This window comes from Maniola jurtina, chromosome Z (assembly GCF_905333055.1).
Source record: "Maniola jurtina chromosome Z, ilManJurt1.1, whole genome shotgun sequence".
Lineage (NCBI taxonomy): Eukaryota > Metazoa > Arthropoda > Insecta > Lepidoptera > Nymphalidae > Maniola > Maniola jurtina.
This window is the reverse complement of record NC_060058.1, coordinates 5,515,942-5,533,719: the sequence shown is the minus strand read 5'-3', so window position 1 is coordinate 5,533,719 and position 17,778 is coordinate 5,515,942. Positions and strand designations below refer to the sequence as shown.

The 17,778-nt window shown below is 33.9% G+C and overlaps 1 protein-coding gene across 3 annotated transcripts; it reads right to left on the bottom strand.

Moving 5' to 3' along the window:
- Nucleotides 1-6,097: 6,097 nt before the first annotated feature.
- LOC123880530 (sulfhydryl oxidase 1) lies at nt 6,098-16,330 on the bottom strand. Of its 3 annotated transcripts, none has more exons than XM_045928682.1 (3): nt 14,315-16,330; nt 7,408-7,459; nt 6,098-6,361 (listed from the first exon to the last, which is right to left on the bottom strand). In XM_045928682.1, the coding sequence occupies exons 1-2, from the start codon at nt 16,012-16,014 to the stop codon at nt 7,414-7,416; spliced, it is 1,746 nt and encodes a 581-aa protein (XP_045784638.1). In that variant the 5' UTR covers nt 16,015-16,330; the 3' UTR covers nt 6,098-6,361; nt 7,408-7,413. The 3 variants fall into 3 exon arrangements, with proteins under 3 accessions (XP_045784638.1, XP_045784639.1, XP_045784640.1); XM_045928683.1 differs by having other exon boundaries at nt 7,408-7,456; XM_045928684.1 differs by lacking the exon at nt 7,408-7,459.
- Between the last annotated feature and the right edge of the window lie 1,448 nt (nt 16,331-17,778).

Below are 17,778 nucleotides of genomic sequence, written 5' to 3'. Positions count from 1 at the left end.
GAAAATTGTTTTGTGGTTACAACCCAAAAAAATTATATGCTTTCATGGACAAATAATAGTATTTTCAACTTTCAAAGTAAGATTAATAAACCAAGTGGAGTATCATATGAAAAGACTTTACCTTTATATTCTAAAACAGATTTTTATTTATTTTTATGGATGATAGTTTTTGCAAAATATCGAAAAAATACGACTGTATACGGAACCCTCGGTGCGCGAGTCTGACTCGCACTTGGCCGGTTTTTCTTACATAATCTGGGGGTGAATTTTAATTGCTTAAGCGGAGGTAACGTCTGTGCCTTTGCTATGAAGCAAAGTAAGAAATAAAGGCGACTCCAGTCGCCCGGTGGCTTTGATGTGCGTTGTAGAGCTTATGTGGTTCATGCATTTTACCTTGTTATACACATAAATTCGTTATTAAAATAGAAAATATAGAAACGGTTTGATTGGCTGAAGTATAGTTGTACCCATTGTTAGGTACGAGAGCGACAATATTAAAACTATGTAAATTCATTGCATTCAAAAAACAGCTTATTCATAATATTTTTTTTAAATATCTGAAAATAAGCGCATTAGATTCTGAACTTGGAAATCATTATATTTCTATTATGTTCAGAGTTTCACCATAAACCAGGTTAATATTTAGTACTAATTTCATTGCATTTCAATAGTTTGATTGAGTTACTTGCATTTGTCGCCGTGCTTAAAGATGCCATGTAGTTGTATAAGCTATAGTATATCTGGCCTTTCCAGTTTAACGCATTCCGCCTTAGGCTTTTCCACCAAGGATTAGCGATCATGCGGAGTGAGGGATATATTCTAAGTGTAACAGATCATTCGCGATGCTTCTTCGCAGTCTTCGATCGAAATGCCTATCGCTGTATCCTTATAATATATTTACAATTTAATCAATTCGCGACTTCCTCCCTGGCGCAGTGGTAAGCGCTGTGGTCTTATTAGAGGGAGGTACCAGGTTGGATTCCCAGTAGGGATTTGGAATTTTAATAATTTCTAAATCTCTGGTCTGGTCTAGTCGGAGGCTTCGGCCGTGGCTAGATATCACCCTACCGGCAAAGCCGTGCTGCCAAGCGATTTGGCTTTCCGGTACGTGCCGTGTAGAAACCAAATCAAGATGTTACAAAAACAAAAAGGGGTATAGGTTTAATAAAACTGCCGTACCCCTTCCAGGTTAGCCCGTTTCCGTCTTAGACTGCATCATCACTTACCACCAGGTGAGATTGCAGCCAAGGGCTTACTTGTATCGTAGTCTATCAAAAAACTGTTAATTAGTTTATTGTTAGGGAAAAGCTACAAGTAAAACACGCGCAAAATTCTATATATCTCAGCTTTTTCTGAAATTATTGTAATATTTTTTTTTCAAAGTAAAACAACCTAAACGTGCACAAGAAGGTACACAATATTTTGCATTTTCGTTTTATGTATGTGCTTGAATTAAAGAAAGCTCTGCTTTTCTCTAAAATGTAACCTTTTTGTAGGTATTAAGCAATACTTTTCTCTCGCTCGTAATATATTATTATTATTAATTGAACTATTGTTAGGTATATCATAGAAGTTATTTTCTTATTTTTTATTGTTATTTTCAATTAACACATCGTTTATGAAAAGTTACAATCGTATTTTTATTAGTTTTTCTCAAAAAAAAAACGCTGAAGGGAGGGGGGGGGCACATCTCCGCCCATTTATACATCATTTTACGTCATATTATTGCCATAATAATAATAATTATTATGTTAACAAATTTGTATTCGAGTTTTTTAAACAATTTAAGTTATCTATGTACTGTAATGTAAGTTATATACTAATTACCTACTTTTACACTGTGTTGGATTTTAGTCTAGCTTTGTTCTTTTACATACCTTAACCTGCAAATTGGGGAAGATAGTTAAGGCCGCGCTCTCACAAAAATCAAAAAAATTAAGATTTCAAGTGCTAAATTTACCACAATAGGAAAATCTTAATAAACAAAATAGCCACGCAATAAACAAAATGGTCTTTTTAAATATGATACATTAAATGTCAATACGAAAGATTGATTTATTTTAAACACGTATTCAATTATGTGAAAGTCTTTCCTATGATGGTTAATTTGGAGCTCGAAAACTCGCATTTTTTGGTTTAAATGTAAGCGCGCCCTTAAGGAATTTCAAACGTATTTACCACTCCAATATAGTATACACGAGTAAAAATACAATTTTTGAGACTAAAAACTTGTACCTCTTAAAATCAGCTCCAATATTTTTTTAGGGCTATAACTATGTCGAATTATTCAACGTACGCTTCAGTGAGTCCAATACAGTACTAAAGCATGTTTTTAGATTAAATGTTTTAGGTGCTGTGTGTTCCGAATGATGGTTATTTTATTTTAGTACAAATATATTAGTTTTTTGTAAACTCTGTCGCCTATAAATTGTAGTAAGCTGGTGTATTTGTGCAACTAGTCGTAAGCTATTTTTCAAAGCCGTAAGAAATGGATGTTTCAAATGAATATTCTATTGAGAATACTACTATATAGGTACGTAAATATAAAATTATGTATATTTTAGTATCGATGTTTATACATTATGTGTCTATGGTAAAGAAATATAAAGCTTAGCCTTTACCCTTCTATTGCGAAAAGTTTCGACCCACCTTAGCACGCAACCAAACTCCGATTTATAGGTGTGGCAGTAGAACGAAAGTACCTACTGTCTTATAGTTAGGACCACACGTTTTTATGGTCTCATAAATAAACTTTTGCACTTCGAATTGACGCCCTACTGTTAAACCGAATTGAAAATAGTTTAGAAGATATAGAACTCACTAACGAAGAAGCAAATTTTATTTATGAAATCAATAATGAATTTTCATCGTCTATGTATACTGATGTACGAGTTCCAAAATCATTGATTCGGGTAGTAGACCCACAGCCTTTTGATAATATTGTCAAGTAGCACCACTATACTCTATGACATTTCAAATCATATCTGCTTAATAGCTCGTTCACACAAGCTGCGTAAGCGTTGGTAAGCGTAGAAGTAGCGTGTACCATTGCGTTGTAATGTAATGTACGAAGCTGTATGAAACATGGCACACCGCTTGCGTAAAACGTGGACGTACGCGAACCCGGTGTGTTAGGGGTTTACGCGCGTCACTACGCACGTGTCACGTGTACGCAATTGGTGTGAAGCGGCCTTAGAGACGGAAACACGGCTGACAGCTGCGAACAGGTATCTGGATAATAAAATGTTCACTGAACTGTGCAAATTGTCGGGCATAAGTCGCGGAGTAACCTTGAGCGCTCGGACATCCGAGAGGTCTCGCAAGCCACGTTCCTAATATCTGTGCACACCTATCTGTCGCAGCTGTTATCCGCGGCTTACGGACACGTTTTATAGTTTGTTTCCGCCTTACACGTCGATTTCCAAGTACGCACTGGTGCATTCACTCGCAAACTAACTTAGCATTTTTTTTCTTTTCATACAAGAACTGCCTTAATTAATAGCTTATCAATAACCTAGCGGAAATCCGGCGGTAGAGTCCCAACAAATTCTAAGCGGACATTTAACAAAATTGCAAATCGATTCAGAAATCTCTGAGATTCCTCAGAGATTGTACAAACATTTAAAAAAATGGGCCTAAATTGAGGACCTCTGCCTTTTTTGTAAGTCGGTTAAAAATTGGTAAAAGAGTGCAGTTGCATTAGATAAAAGTTACTGAAATTCCGCGTCAAAATTTTGCGGTTATAAGTGAAATATTACGCGTGAAACCTAGCAATTAGCGAGTTATTTCCTAGCATTTAATGCCTCACATAGCAGCATTAATTTATTCATTTTCCACTCTCGGAATTAACAAACTTATTTAATTGTCTGGTGCAAGATTTGATTTGAATATCATAGAGAATAAGGGTCTTCTTTTATTACAACAAAGTTTAAGGTATTGTGAAAAAATTGTACGTGTATGTAGGATTCATTGTAAGAAATACCTTCCAGATATTGACTTATGATTAGCAATAAAATAGAAACGAAACGCCTTATTATGTGCTCTGTACGACTGAGTAAACTTCTATGGTATATATCTTGTATGCCGTAAACATAGACGTGGGCGTCGCCATGGGAACGTGAGGTTTGTGTTAACATTTTACAGAAAAAGATTCACAGTCCTTGACTGCTGAAATTATAATGGACAGTGGTTAAACGAGTGGGTTGTGAAGCTCTGAACCTTTGAATGAACCTGAAGAATGCTCCGAACCTTTCTGCCCCTGGCTACGCCCATCCTCAGCAAACAATAGTTGTGTATATTTTTATCGGTACTGTTATTGACACTATCCAAAGATGATATCTGTGCCTGTAATGAACAGATCATCTATAGGCAAAACATTGACACCATTCATGGACGATAATTACAGATACCGATGGAGAATTTTCTCGTTAAAGTCGTGAATATATAAATGTTTTTAAAAGGGCCAAAAGACTTGCTTTGTCGTTCCTTCATTCAGCTTCACCTACTCAACTTTGATTTCGTTTTTATTCCTTTATCTAAGTTATGAGACGGCTCGCGTCGCTCACCACTTCCCAATTAACTGATTGTCTATATTTAACCATCCATCCATTGTAATCAATAATCATAGAAGTTGGAGGCACGGATATCATTCGAGGATAGTAGTTTCATTTTTTTTTAATTTAAAGTAAGTACTGATATTTTATTACAGTTTGCCAAAAATATACTTAGTAAAAATGCACTCCGAATAAGTAATGTGCACTGAGGGTGTTACAATTATTTTTTTGTGTGGACAAACCTTTTTATTAATGTATGTGTATTAACGTGGTTTTTATTCATACTTATTCAATAAAATTTCTAACTCAAGCGTGGTTTTATTTATATTTGCGTTTTTTCCAGCAAATTGAGTAGGAATTCGAAGATACATATAATTTATTAAACGGAACTTATTACGTAGGTACACGCTGCGTTCGATTAACGCCGTTTCATATTTGGGGTTCCCCAATCACATTGAGTCTTCGCAAGATCAGGGAGCACAAGACCAAAACTCACAGTGGTGAGTGGTAAAAAGTTCTGAGATCTCTAGTAGAGCCAAGGCCTTGCTGAGCTTCGATTTGTGCTGCCCATGGGGCCTGTCCAAAGTATTAATAATTTTTTTCAAAATTAGGTTTAAGTAGTGTTTTTTGACTGGGACCGTATAGGGAAATTCAAAACCATAGGTAATACAAGAAAACTGTCTTAGGAAACAAGATTTTTAACCCCCGACCCAAAAAGAGGGGTGTTATAAGTTTGACGTGTGTATCTGTGTGTCTGTGTATCTGTGTGTCTGTGTGTCTGTGTATCTGTGTATCTGTCTGTGGCATCGTAGCGCCTAAACGAATGAACCGATTTTAATTTAGTTTTTTTTGTTTGAAAGGTGGCTTGATCGAGAGTGTTCTTAGCTATAATCCAAAAAAATAGGTTCAGCCGCTTAAAAGTTATCAGCTATTTTCTAGTTTTCTTGTAGAAAAGAAGGTTAGATAACCCTTAGGTTCATAATATTCAAGTGTCAATTGACAAATGTCAAGCTGTCAAGATGGACGTTGCCTAAATATACATAATTACTTATCTGAAAATGATTTGTCGGGGGTGTTGAAAATTTTTAATTTACACTTGTTTGATAAGTACCTATAGTGCGCGACAGGTCGAGATGTCAATCACCTGTACGTCACCCGCACCGGGTAAGCGCAGGGGGTCCCCACCCCGATTGACTTTTCGACCTGTCGCGTACTATACTTACTTGCCTACTTGGATGAATTATAGGGCCTTAACCTAACCTAGAAGTTCCTATTCGGAGGTCCGGGGCTCGGTCCCGAACACGCCCCTCTTAACTTGTCGGAGCTAAGTTGGTGCGTTTTACCCAAATTTTTGACCAAGAACAAAAAATTGACTCAGTATACCAAAATTAATTTCATAAAAAAATATATGTAGTTTCCTAATAGGTACAGTTTGCCGGTATCTCTTTGGATTTCCCCATAGTCCATACCTAGTGTCCCATTTAAAAAATTAAACACTGCATATTATTATAATCAAGAAATAAATAAAGATATGTAACTAATTGTGAATTATTTATTAATATCCAGTAATATTATGAAATAAGATAATAAGTCCTAATAATAATTAATTAGTCACAGATAAAGAAATATTTTCTACATTCATTCACTAAATACACATTTATACAATAGGACTAATGAGTTTCTATAAAAAGATATAAATTATTATTTATGTAAAAAATATCTTGTGTAGAAATAAAAATGAATAAAATATGGCCTCTTGGAGAAACTGGGCTACTGTTCTGCGTATCACGGTTTAAGAGTTCATGTACCTGAAAAATTACAAGCAAATATTAATAATAATAATTATTAGTATATAAAATCAAAATATTATTAGTAATTTACAGTGTTACAGGGAAATATGTCACGATCCCGTTTTTAAACTACATATTTTTAGAAAAATCTAAAACACCACAGACACATATATTAGTTTCTAGAATATGTCTGCAAAATTTCATGGACTTTGGTTGCTTAATATTCAAATGAAATTGGAACTACGATTGTATGAAGCGAGTGACGGAGAGAGCCCTGTTAAGAATATATACAAAGAAGTTTCACTTCTTTCGCATGTACAGTACACGTAAACAACTTTACAATTTCACTACTACTACTAATAGGTACCTACTTGTGATAGGTACATAACGGAATTAATTTATACGCTACACACCACTTAGTGTATAATCAATTTAACCATTACTATCGAGTAACATATCTTTGTAATTTTAATTTCAGTTGCATTTTTTCAGTCTAGGATATTAAAATTAACATTAAAATCAATTTTATTGTTTATTTTAATATGCTAGACTGATTAAAATCAATTTTAATATTATTTTGTATTCCAAAAATATAATGGTCAAAATGTTTGATAATAATCAGTTAAATAATATTATGTGCATATTTATAAAAGCTACAACACATGAGTAGGACGTAGAGACCAAGTAATGGAAGTACCTATTACATTGCAAAACAACGTAAATATAAAATATTAACTAGACTGATGAAAGGCATTGCAATTTTATTATAGAAGCACTATTTTAAATTTAATTAAAGCAGTAAATTAAACACATAACCCTCCTTTGGGCTTCACCGCAGACGGGTAAAAAGCGATTCAATGCAAAAAAACTGTTTAAGCACACAATATTAAGCTTAAGAATAGAGCTAGAGATCTGTGACACGCGGACAGACAGAAAGCAGAGTAATATTAATAGGACTCCGTTTTCACCCTTTGGATACGGAAGAGGATTTCATTTTGATCAAACGAATTTGCAAATTGCAGCTCCCGCCACCAAATAAGCATAAAAAGACTATTTTAACTGACCTTAGCCTAGATCAAAAGTAGATTGTCTCTCCACAGGCGGTGAATCAAACAGCTTGAATTAAGATAAATGTATTAGTTTAATCGAATAAAAACAACTTTTTACAAATAACTGTATAACTTAAAACATCTCTTTTATAAATATGTCAACAATTCTGTTCTTAAGGCAAGCAACCGTATTAATTAGTAACTTTACTAAGCGCCCTTGGTAAAGTTACTAATTAGCTAATAGTTATAAAAATATTTTCTAATAAATAAATAAATAGTCCAGTAATTTCGTGCTTAAAAAGGGGCTTATCAGGAATGTTTTCCGGGAGTTTTGCAAATTGGTGGTTTTATAGATTTCGATGTGCTCTTTCCGAATTTCCATTTTGCCACCTCGTATCTTTACCCGCTCGTATATTTACCCGGAAATGAGTTATTTAGCCAAAACGAGTGTTGGAGTGGGCTTTGTGGCGCTCGTACGCTGAAACTATTGAGTCTACAAAAAAAGGTGACTACACAAATTGTAGGAAATTGTCTCTAGTTTAATTGTTACATAGCCATCTTTATCGTAAAATGAGTGGGAAAGAAGTTATCGTGAAAAAACTGTTTTGGGCGCCATTTTTTCAAGATGGCGGCGCGAGCGGCAAAGGTACGAGGTGGCAAAATAAAAATTCGGAAAGAGCACATCGAAATCTATAAAACCACCAATTTGCATAACTCCCGGAAAACTTTCCACCTCAAATTACCAAATGACTGGACTAAAAGTGAAGGTACCTATCCTACTTAAATTTTAGCTACCTACCTATTCAATTTCAGCGGCCTACTGATAATTTTATATCAAAATATAATTTATGAAGTACCTAACTGATATTCAAATAAACTAATTTGATAGGACCAACCAAAAAACTCTACCAAAAAATTCTAAACTTATAATAAAATTAGAACTGGAAGATTTCTTAACATTAAACATATTTTGAAAATCTTAACCGATGGAAGTATTATCGATATAGAGCCCAAAACAGTATTTTTTAGGGTCTCGTACCTCAACAGGTAAAACGGAACCCTTATAAGATCACTATGTTTTCTGTCTGTCTGTCCGTCTGTCGTGTCTGTCAAGAAAACCTATAGGGTACTTCCCGTTGACCTAGAATCATGAAAATTGGCGGGTAGGTAGGTCTTATAGCACAAGTAAAGAAAAAAATCCGAAAACCGTAAAATTGTGGTTACATCACAAAAAAATGTGAACAACAAACACTTGAACAAGTAATTAGTATTTTTAATTTTCAAAGTAAGATAACTATACCAAGTGGGGTATCGTATAAAAGGGTTTTACTTGTACATATCAAAACTGATTTTTATTTACTTTTATGAATATTAGTTTTTGATTTATCGTGCAAAATGTCAGAAAAAATACCCAAGCAGGAAACTCTGTACGCGAGTCTGACTCGCAATTGATCGGTTTTTTTTTATCTGTCTGTGCGGGCTTCACGCCGAAACTACTGAATGGATTTGAACGCAACTTGGCATACTTATCTTTACTAATAATATTATAAGGAGAAACCACAGACCCGATTCTAATAAGATATTTCACCATTAGAAAGCTACTTTATCCAGAAGTAACATAGGCTATAAATTACAAATGTATTGCGGACGGAATCGAGGTTAGCCAGTAACTAATAATAGTTTTATTTCAAAAGACAATAGATTCGAGATAGGGGCAGGGACAACGCACAACAGACGGAAACGTTTAAGGTGTAAGCGACGGGCCTGCCCGCGAAATTCAAATTTAATTTGGTTCTTCGCAATTTGTGAACTAATACGACAACATAGGCTTATGGTATTTTAATTGCGACAATGGTAGTATCATTCTCACAGGTTTATATAAAAATCTTTACTTGAAAGGGTCCAGTTTAAGAAATTAATCCTAGTATCGACTATTCTCACAAATTAGTCGATACTAGAATTAATTTCTTAAACTGGACCTTTGAAATTCGAATTTCGCGGGCAGGCCGGTCTCATGCCCCTTAAGTGCGGAAACCAGCCCAGAGAGAAGAGAGCAAGGGACAGGGTTAACCCCTTAACTACGTCAAATCAATATTTTTTATTTAGGAAGTAACATGAAAATGTTGTAATCTGTTGAAGTTTCGGAGATGGAAAACAATGGAAGTTGAAGTTTGTTTAATAAAATTAAAAGAAGACATCTTTGAGCTGAGATCGAAACGACAGTTTTATTTTATTCCACAGTATATTTTTTGCCTACTTACTCCTACAAATACCTAACTAATAACAATTTAAATTGAAAGTAGGTTAATACCGCTGGTTAATACGAAAAGTCGTAATTCACGAGTGATATTATGAAGTAGTCTTTATTTATTACTACTTTAACCTAAATAATCTTAAATAGGTACCTACTTACATCCAATTTAGGTCTCTTAAGTTGGTTATTTGATGCTGTTTTTAACCGCGACCCAAAAAACGGGTGTTATAAGTTTGACGTGTGTATCTGTGTATCTGTCTGTGGCATCGTAGCTCCTAAACGAATGAACCGATTTAAATTTAGTTTTTTTTTTTTGTTTGAAAGGTTGCTTGATCGAGAGTGTTGTTAGCTATAATTGAAGAAAATCGGTTCAGCCGTTTGAAAGTTATCAGCTCTTTCCTAGTTTTCTTATAGAGGTTTTTGTGTCGGGGGTTTTTAAATTTTGACTTTTTAATTAAGTAGGTAAGTATAGAAATGTCATAATTAGTATGGTAGGTACACGAATTAATCTACATATATTAAAAAAAAATAGAGAGCTGTCTCAAAACCTGAATAAGTGATAACCTTATAAGACTGACAACGAAGATAATATTTTTGCCGCATTCATTGCGTAGTCAAGGCCACAGCCTTTTATTAGTCTTTGTACTATACAGATGGCAAATGGGCTGTGACCATGCGATTAACTATCTCAAAAGGTGAAGATGTTTTTAAAACTAAACATCATTAATTAGAGTTTCATTTGGATATTATCTAACCCTACAGGCTCTCTAGCGGCTTTGCGCGAGCAGAACATCTGAAAATCTTTTCTTATTCGTGGTCTATGTTATAGAGAAAACTAACTTCATATTATACAAAAACCTCAAGTTTCTAGAGTCTAGACAGAGGTTTGAGCTGTATGTTGATATGTCAGTCAGTCAGTTGCTCTTTTTACACCTACTATTTATTATTAATTACCGTAACAAATTAAGGGCAAATTGGAAAAAAAATACTTATTTTATTGTTTTAGATGTGCAATTATATTTTTTTTATACTTTATTTTATCAATGGTTTTAAAATTTGTTTAGTTTTTAAATATGAATGTGTGAATGAATTAGAAAAAAATACTTAATTTATTGTTTTGAATATACAATTATATTTTTTTTATACTTAATTTATCAATGTTATTAATATTTATTAAGTTTTTAACATACGAATGTGTGGAAACACTTTACTTATGCTACGAATAATGAAACAGCATGTCAATGACGTGTCATGATGTATGTTAGTAATATTTTGACCAATTATTGCTATTTTTATGGCTATTTTAGAAGACGACTTAAAAAATTTAAACTGCTAAATCGTTAAGTATCGAATTCTGACCAAGCAATTTTTTTTATGGCATTTAAAGTGGCAGTGGTGTAGATATATGTGTATGGTGTCGTATATCTATACTTTAATAAATAAAATTGAAGTGTCTGTCTGTAATTTTGAAATAACTACCTCATATTAAGCTCATATGGTTATTTGAACGATACCATAACTGAATCACCCCGTTTTAAAATTTTTGTCTGTCTGTCTGTCTGTTTGAAAAGGCTAATCTTCGGAACGGCTGTACCGATTTTGACGGGATTTTAGGCTACTTTTTTAACCGACTTTCAAAAAGGGAGTTGTGTTTTTCTACCTACGTACACCGAAATCTCCGAGATTTCTGAACCGATTTGCGTATTTTTTTTTAATCGATAGAAAAACTGCGACATTGTCCTGAGAAATCAAAAGTTCCCACGGGATTTTTAGAAACCTAAATCCACGCGGGCGAAGCTGCGGGCATCAGCTAGTTATAAAATAATATCACAGACTGTTCATTAATATCTTACAACTTATCTATATCAATCATTATTTATGAGCTTAGTACTTAATAATATTGTTATTTTTTAAACTATCAATATAATTATTTTAAAGTAAGTATATTTTAAAGAGATGCTTAAAAGATCAGACTTATATTCCAGCCATCTATTATTACTATACATATTTTATCTGATAACTTACTTAATATTGTAATAGTAATTTTGGGGGAAAAAAATATAATCAAGTAATGAGGAATGTTCTAAAAATAACTTTATTATTATATTTCTGCCCTAGAAGTTTTATAAATTAACTGGACTTACAGAATTAAATTACTAGGAGTTTTAGATTTATAAGTATGTATTTAAATACTTGTACCGGTTTTTTGTAATTTTTTTAATTAATGTAATGATGAAGTAGTTATAAAATAGGTATATAGTATTTTATTGTTATAAAGTTGCGGACCTTACAAGAATTCTCAGTGGAACAGGCGTACCTACCACATCATTGAATTGTGTATTCTTGTTGCAATAATCTCTTTTCCTTGACATTAGAATTCTTTTTATTAGACATTATAATTCATTTATTATTTTTTAATTATTGTAATACATAGTTGTATAAAATTACAAGTGTAAATCAAAAATTTATAACACCCCCGACAAGTGAAGGTTACAGTAACTAGAAAAGAGCTGATAACTTTCAAACGGCTGAACCGATTTTCTTATCTAAAGACCAGTGAAACTGTGCAAATATGATTGCTTTACAATATCACTGTAGTGTCCCCGTGATATTATAATAACACTAAAACCAGACTGTTAAATCATAAGAAATGAAGTCGATTAACAATCTACCGTTTAATTATAATATCACTAGTGAGATTGTAATATATCAATCGGCTTTGACAATATACCTGCAACATAACTAAATCCATGGCTATTGGATAGAATCAGGCGTTACTTTGCGGAAGTTCATGTTTAGCAAGAAACAGTTAAAAATTATTTTGCTATAATCCGCCAACAGAAAAATATCTGTATGGTCAAACATGCAGTTACAAGCTAGGGGAGGTAAGCGGTGCTTAGCTTGTAACTGCATGTTTGACCATACAGATTTTTTCTGTTGGCGGATTATAGCAAAATAATTTTTAACTGTTTCTTGCTAAATCCATGGCTATTAAATTATCCACTAACTTATAATTGCGAAAATGTGTCTGTCTTCTAGTTATCACTTTGACGGCCCATCTGTTCAATCAGTTTTGACGTAATTAACCCCCCCACCCAAAAAGTGTTATAAGTTTGACGTGTGTATCTGTGTATCTGTCTGTGGCATCGTAGCTCTTAAACTAATAAACCGATTTTAATATAGTTTTTTTTGTTTGAAAGGTGGCTTGATCGAGAGTGTTTTAGCTATAAGCCAAGAAAATCGGTTCAGCCGATTGAAAGTTATCATCTTGTTTCTAGTAACTGTAACCTTCACTTGTGTTATAAATTTTTAATTTACACTTGTTTAATACAGAGATAGATTGCATCCTGTGGAGGAAATAGATAAAAAAGTAGGTATATCTAGCAATTCCTATGGGATTTTTCAATTAGCAATATCAATACGGACGAAGTTGCGGACATAATCTAGTATGTAAACAAATAATTAATTTGGTGAGATATTTATACTTACCTATCTCAATTTTTTGAAAAAAGTAGGTACGATATTACAGTACAACTCTCTATAGAAAATGGAAACATCTTAAACGCCTGCCTAATATTTTGTAAGAGGTTCGATTTCTGACAATAACTAATAAAAATTGTGGGATAGTTTAGTTCATTAAAGATTATTATTATTGAAAGGTATGTTTAAAGAACAACACAACAAAAATTATATGACAACATCAAATAACACAACATTAAAAGATTTGGAACCAGTTATTTAAACAAGATGATACAAGTAGATAACATAACTGTCTATAGTCTGTACCCCTGACTGACATGGCTTCAATTTAATTTAGCAATCAGTGCCCAAGGCATTCTTGGAATTTTTGATTTCCTGGGGGAGACTGAGATCTATAGACACTGTTAAAACGAGACAGTGTTATATCGCTGGCATAAATCTGTCACATTTTAACCGAAACTTCAATAAATCTAAGCAAAGTCAAAGTGTGTTCTATAGATTTGAACCTAAGATATTTTCGCAAGGTAAAAAGCAACTAAGTATCTGTAGATGAGGAAGTGTGATGAGGAAGTGTGATGCGGAAGCATTTATAAAATATGCTCATTGCTCATCAAGATCAGTTCAGTTCACAATTCATCAGTACAAAGTGGTACACACAGGCACCTTTGACGAATATAATATTTATTAATATAACTATTTGGCAAGTGAGGTCAATGCTATCAGATTATGCTTTATAAAACTTGGCATTAATGAGTATGCTTAATAGTGATTTATAAGTAAAATCTGCTCAGGGGCATGTCTAAACAAACATAAGGTAGAGTTAGAATGGAAATCACTCACAATAGTTTAAACATTAAAAACTACCACTTTAGAACTCATTACATTGAAAAGATATTTTTTTTTAGATTAAGTATTCTCATAATATTTTTTTAATTTGTGAGACTGGATATTATGACTATAAAAATAACTGGCTCCTCATTTCTTATAACAATTGGGTAGTACTTATTGTGAGATTAGCAGTAAAAATTAATCCCTGTTATGTACAAAATATTTCAAAATTGTTTAGTATGTAGAAAAACTATTTGTTATACTTTACCCCAAGCGTATTTGTACCTGCGTTTTCTAAGTAAGTGTCTAGTAATAAAATACTTTATAACTAAAATAAGCATAATAAAAGAAAATATGTACAGGAAGCTTAACATTCCAATGTCCAAGTTGGAGAGTGGGCTAGACAGGCTCGATGCAGACCTGCCCCTCCTGACATCTTGAATATTGTTGGCACCATAGATTCTTTGCAAATAGTCATACACTGCAGGCAAGTTCCAAGCTCCCCTATCTTGTCTACATTCACGGCACTGTGTGACACTTGGGAATTGTAATTTAGGATGTTCTGGGTCTTCAGTTACATCGCCAGCAAGTCTCAAGTTGACTTCATTGTGTGAAATCCACAGCCAGAGTACTGCTTTATCATTATCTTTCACATCAAATATTCTATTTCTGGCAGCCATAGCTTGAAAGTGTTCAGAACATTCAGTACAGCCAAAGAAATGTTTTACATAACCATGCATAGCTCTCAAAACTCTTGGGCCATCATTGCCTGGTTTTTGAGCAGCATTCACTGTGAGTGTGTGAAATAAAGTCCACAGACCACAAGAATATCCTCTATAACCTGGCCTACTTCCTTTACACCTTACATAATCTAGATCAGGGGCAAACACAGGGGCATGTGTTGCTTCCAGTGCAATCACTAAATCATACACCTCACTTCCACTCCATTGACTCTTACTATTAAGATTATCTCGCAAGTCTACTATATATTCTTTTAGGTTTCCTCTAAATGGATAAGCTATTATTAAGACATTTAAATATTCTATAAGGGCTTGTAAGGATTCATTACTTAAAGCTTTGTGCCTAGTAATTTCTGTGTGTAAACTTGTCTTTAGTGTCTTTTCTAAATCACTATAATAAACTATGTTAGTGTCTTGTAGATGCATTCCACTGTGTTCAATACTGTTTCTGCTTTCTGCACGGTCAATATCTCTCAAAGGGAATTTATAGTTCTTTAACCTTAAAAATGTATTTATTGCCTTTAGGAAGTCCTGTTTAGTTGAAGTTTTTGGACTAAGTAAGGTAGCTTCCATATTTGCTCCCACCGCAACCAGACCAGGAAAGCTTTTCACTCCTATGACATCAGCCAATTCACTGGTCTCATACACCCTCTTCACTTTGATATGCTCATAATCATTCATGTCCAGACTTAATTCTGAACCAATAGTTGAATTATCATTCTCAAATATAAGGAAGGTGTAAATTACATCTTTTGGAATTTTGCTGAGAGTATCTGTTAGTTTTACATAAGAGACAATATTAAGAGGTGGAGCAAAGGATAAGCGTCCCATTGTTTGTTCATTTTGCATTTTATTTATTAACTGGATTTTTAGCTTCTCTGCACTATCAGTAGATCGAAATTTGTCGCCCACATTAGCATTGCTCTTTACATAGTTTTCATGTAAGTAACGAAGGGAAGGATAAGCCATGACTTCAAATTGCCTGCATATCTCATTGTTTTCCTCAATAGAACAATCAATGACTGCAAGTTTAACTATGTTTTTCCAGGGTTCCAATTCCGCTGCCAAGCTTTTGAATTTTGGTGCAAATGCTCTACAGTGGCCACAGTAACTGTTGTAAAATTGCAGTAAAAAAGCATTTTGTTGCCCATAAATTTTTCTGTCAAAATTTTTACTTGTTAATATAGTGACATGGTCCGACTTACTGTAGAGTCCTTGTTCATCGACATCGTCGTTACCAGGAATGACCGCAGCTCTCACAAAGTTAGCCCAAAAGGTAATAATCAAAAGGATTAGCTGCCACCCGTACATTTTTAGCATTACACTTATACAACATAAACAACGCTGTTCGAACAGCGATCACCACTGCCTAGTGCCGGGCTGGGTCCAATAAAACCGACTAACTATTGAATGGATTTGCAATTACTGCTGCTTACAATTCGATACGTCATAACCATGGTCATAACTTAGAATATATCACTAATCAAATCACTGAAATAGGTACTCATTTACATTAGATACAGTAACTACTAACTTGCAGTCACTATTAAATTTTATTACAATAACACAATAGTATTCTCCGTTCTCCGTATTCACACGATATTATAAGCGAATAAGCGACAAGGAAGGTCTTTGGCACTTGATGACATTGACAAGGGGGTAGTTGTATACAAAGAGTAGGTAATCACTTGGTTGTATAGGTAGATCGTTTCAACGCATAGTTCCTATGGCGTTATGTTGGCTCCCCTGTCTGTCCAAGTCATTGGCACCATATTTGCCTATGAAGACGCCTGCCAAATTTCATGATTCTAGGACCTAGGTCAACAGGAAGTACCCTGTAGGTTTCTTGATAGACAACAGACAGACAGACAACGAAGTGATCCTAAAGGGCTCCTTTTTTCCTTTTGAGGTATGGAACCCTAAGGATTTTGGCCACGTGCCAAAAGATCCTTGTCGCACTATACGTACAAGGATCTTTTGGTAGGTACTAGGTAGCATGACATTGACAGGGGGGCGTAGTTCAAGAACAAAGGCTGCCAGTAAATAAAATATCCTCAATTTTAGAGAATATTATGTTGAAAATGTCAATGATAAAAACCGAGTAAGCTATATTTACTTTTAACTGAATGAGAAATTGAGCTATTTCCACAGCGAGAAAGAATCATAAAAACTATTGATAGGTACCATGAACTAGCAACCTATGATATTTACCTGCTCAAGTAATTTATTTACGTAGTGCTAAATACATATAGTTAGTTAAAAGATGGAGACACATATTTTTGCAGTATCTATGGCGCATGAGACGGCTCTGCACGCGCATTTCAAAATTAATTTGGTTTTTAGCTTTAACTAATACGACAAAGTAGGCTTTGGCAATTTAATTCCGACAATGGCAGTATCATTTTCACAGGATTACATAAAAATCTTTACTTGAAAGTATTCAGTTTAAGAAATTAGTTAAAATAATGAGTTTGACATGAGTTACTCACAAATTAGTCGATACTATAGCTAATTTCTTAAAGTAGACCCTTTCAAGTAAAATTTTTTTAAAAACCTGTAAGGATGACACTGGCATTTACGCAATTAAAATGCCATAAGCCTATGTTGTCGTATTATTTTACAAATTGCGAAAAACTAAATTAAATTAGAATTTCGCGGGCAGACCCGTCTCATACCCCTTAATGTCTAATCTACCTATACGGAGTGATGGAACGACTCTAATATTTTAAAAAAAAGGGAACTTCAGATTATTTTACAGCTACACCACATAGAGTCCGACAAGGATCTTTTGGAAATCATTGGCAAGGGGCATAGTTGTAGCACAGCACAAAAGCTGCCACTAAATAAAATCTTCTCAAGCTTAAGGAATATCTTGTAAATATCAATGTTGAAAATCGAGTCAGTTTTATTTAATTTTAAATGAAAGAGAAATTAGGAAAACCGTTCCTGTCTGTTGTATGAAAAAGAATCATAAAAACCATTGATAGAATAGAAACCTATCATGATTACCTGCTCAAATACATACTACATTTATACCTATTCCTAAATATAGCTATAAGATGCACCATTTCTGATGTACCTATC

Coding starts and splice junctions, on each gene's coding strand:
- LOC123880530 (XM_045928682.1), bottom strand. CDS start 16,014: ATGCTAAAAATGTACGGGTGGCAGCTAATCCTTTTGATTATTACCTTT. Junction 7,460..14,314: donor ATTGGAATGTTAAGCTTCCT/GTACATATTTTC, acceptor TCTTAATTCAAG/CTGTTTGATTCACCGCCTGT.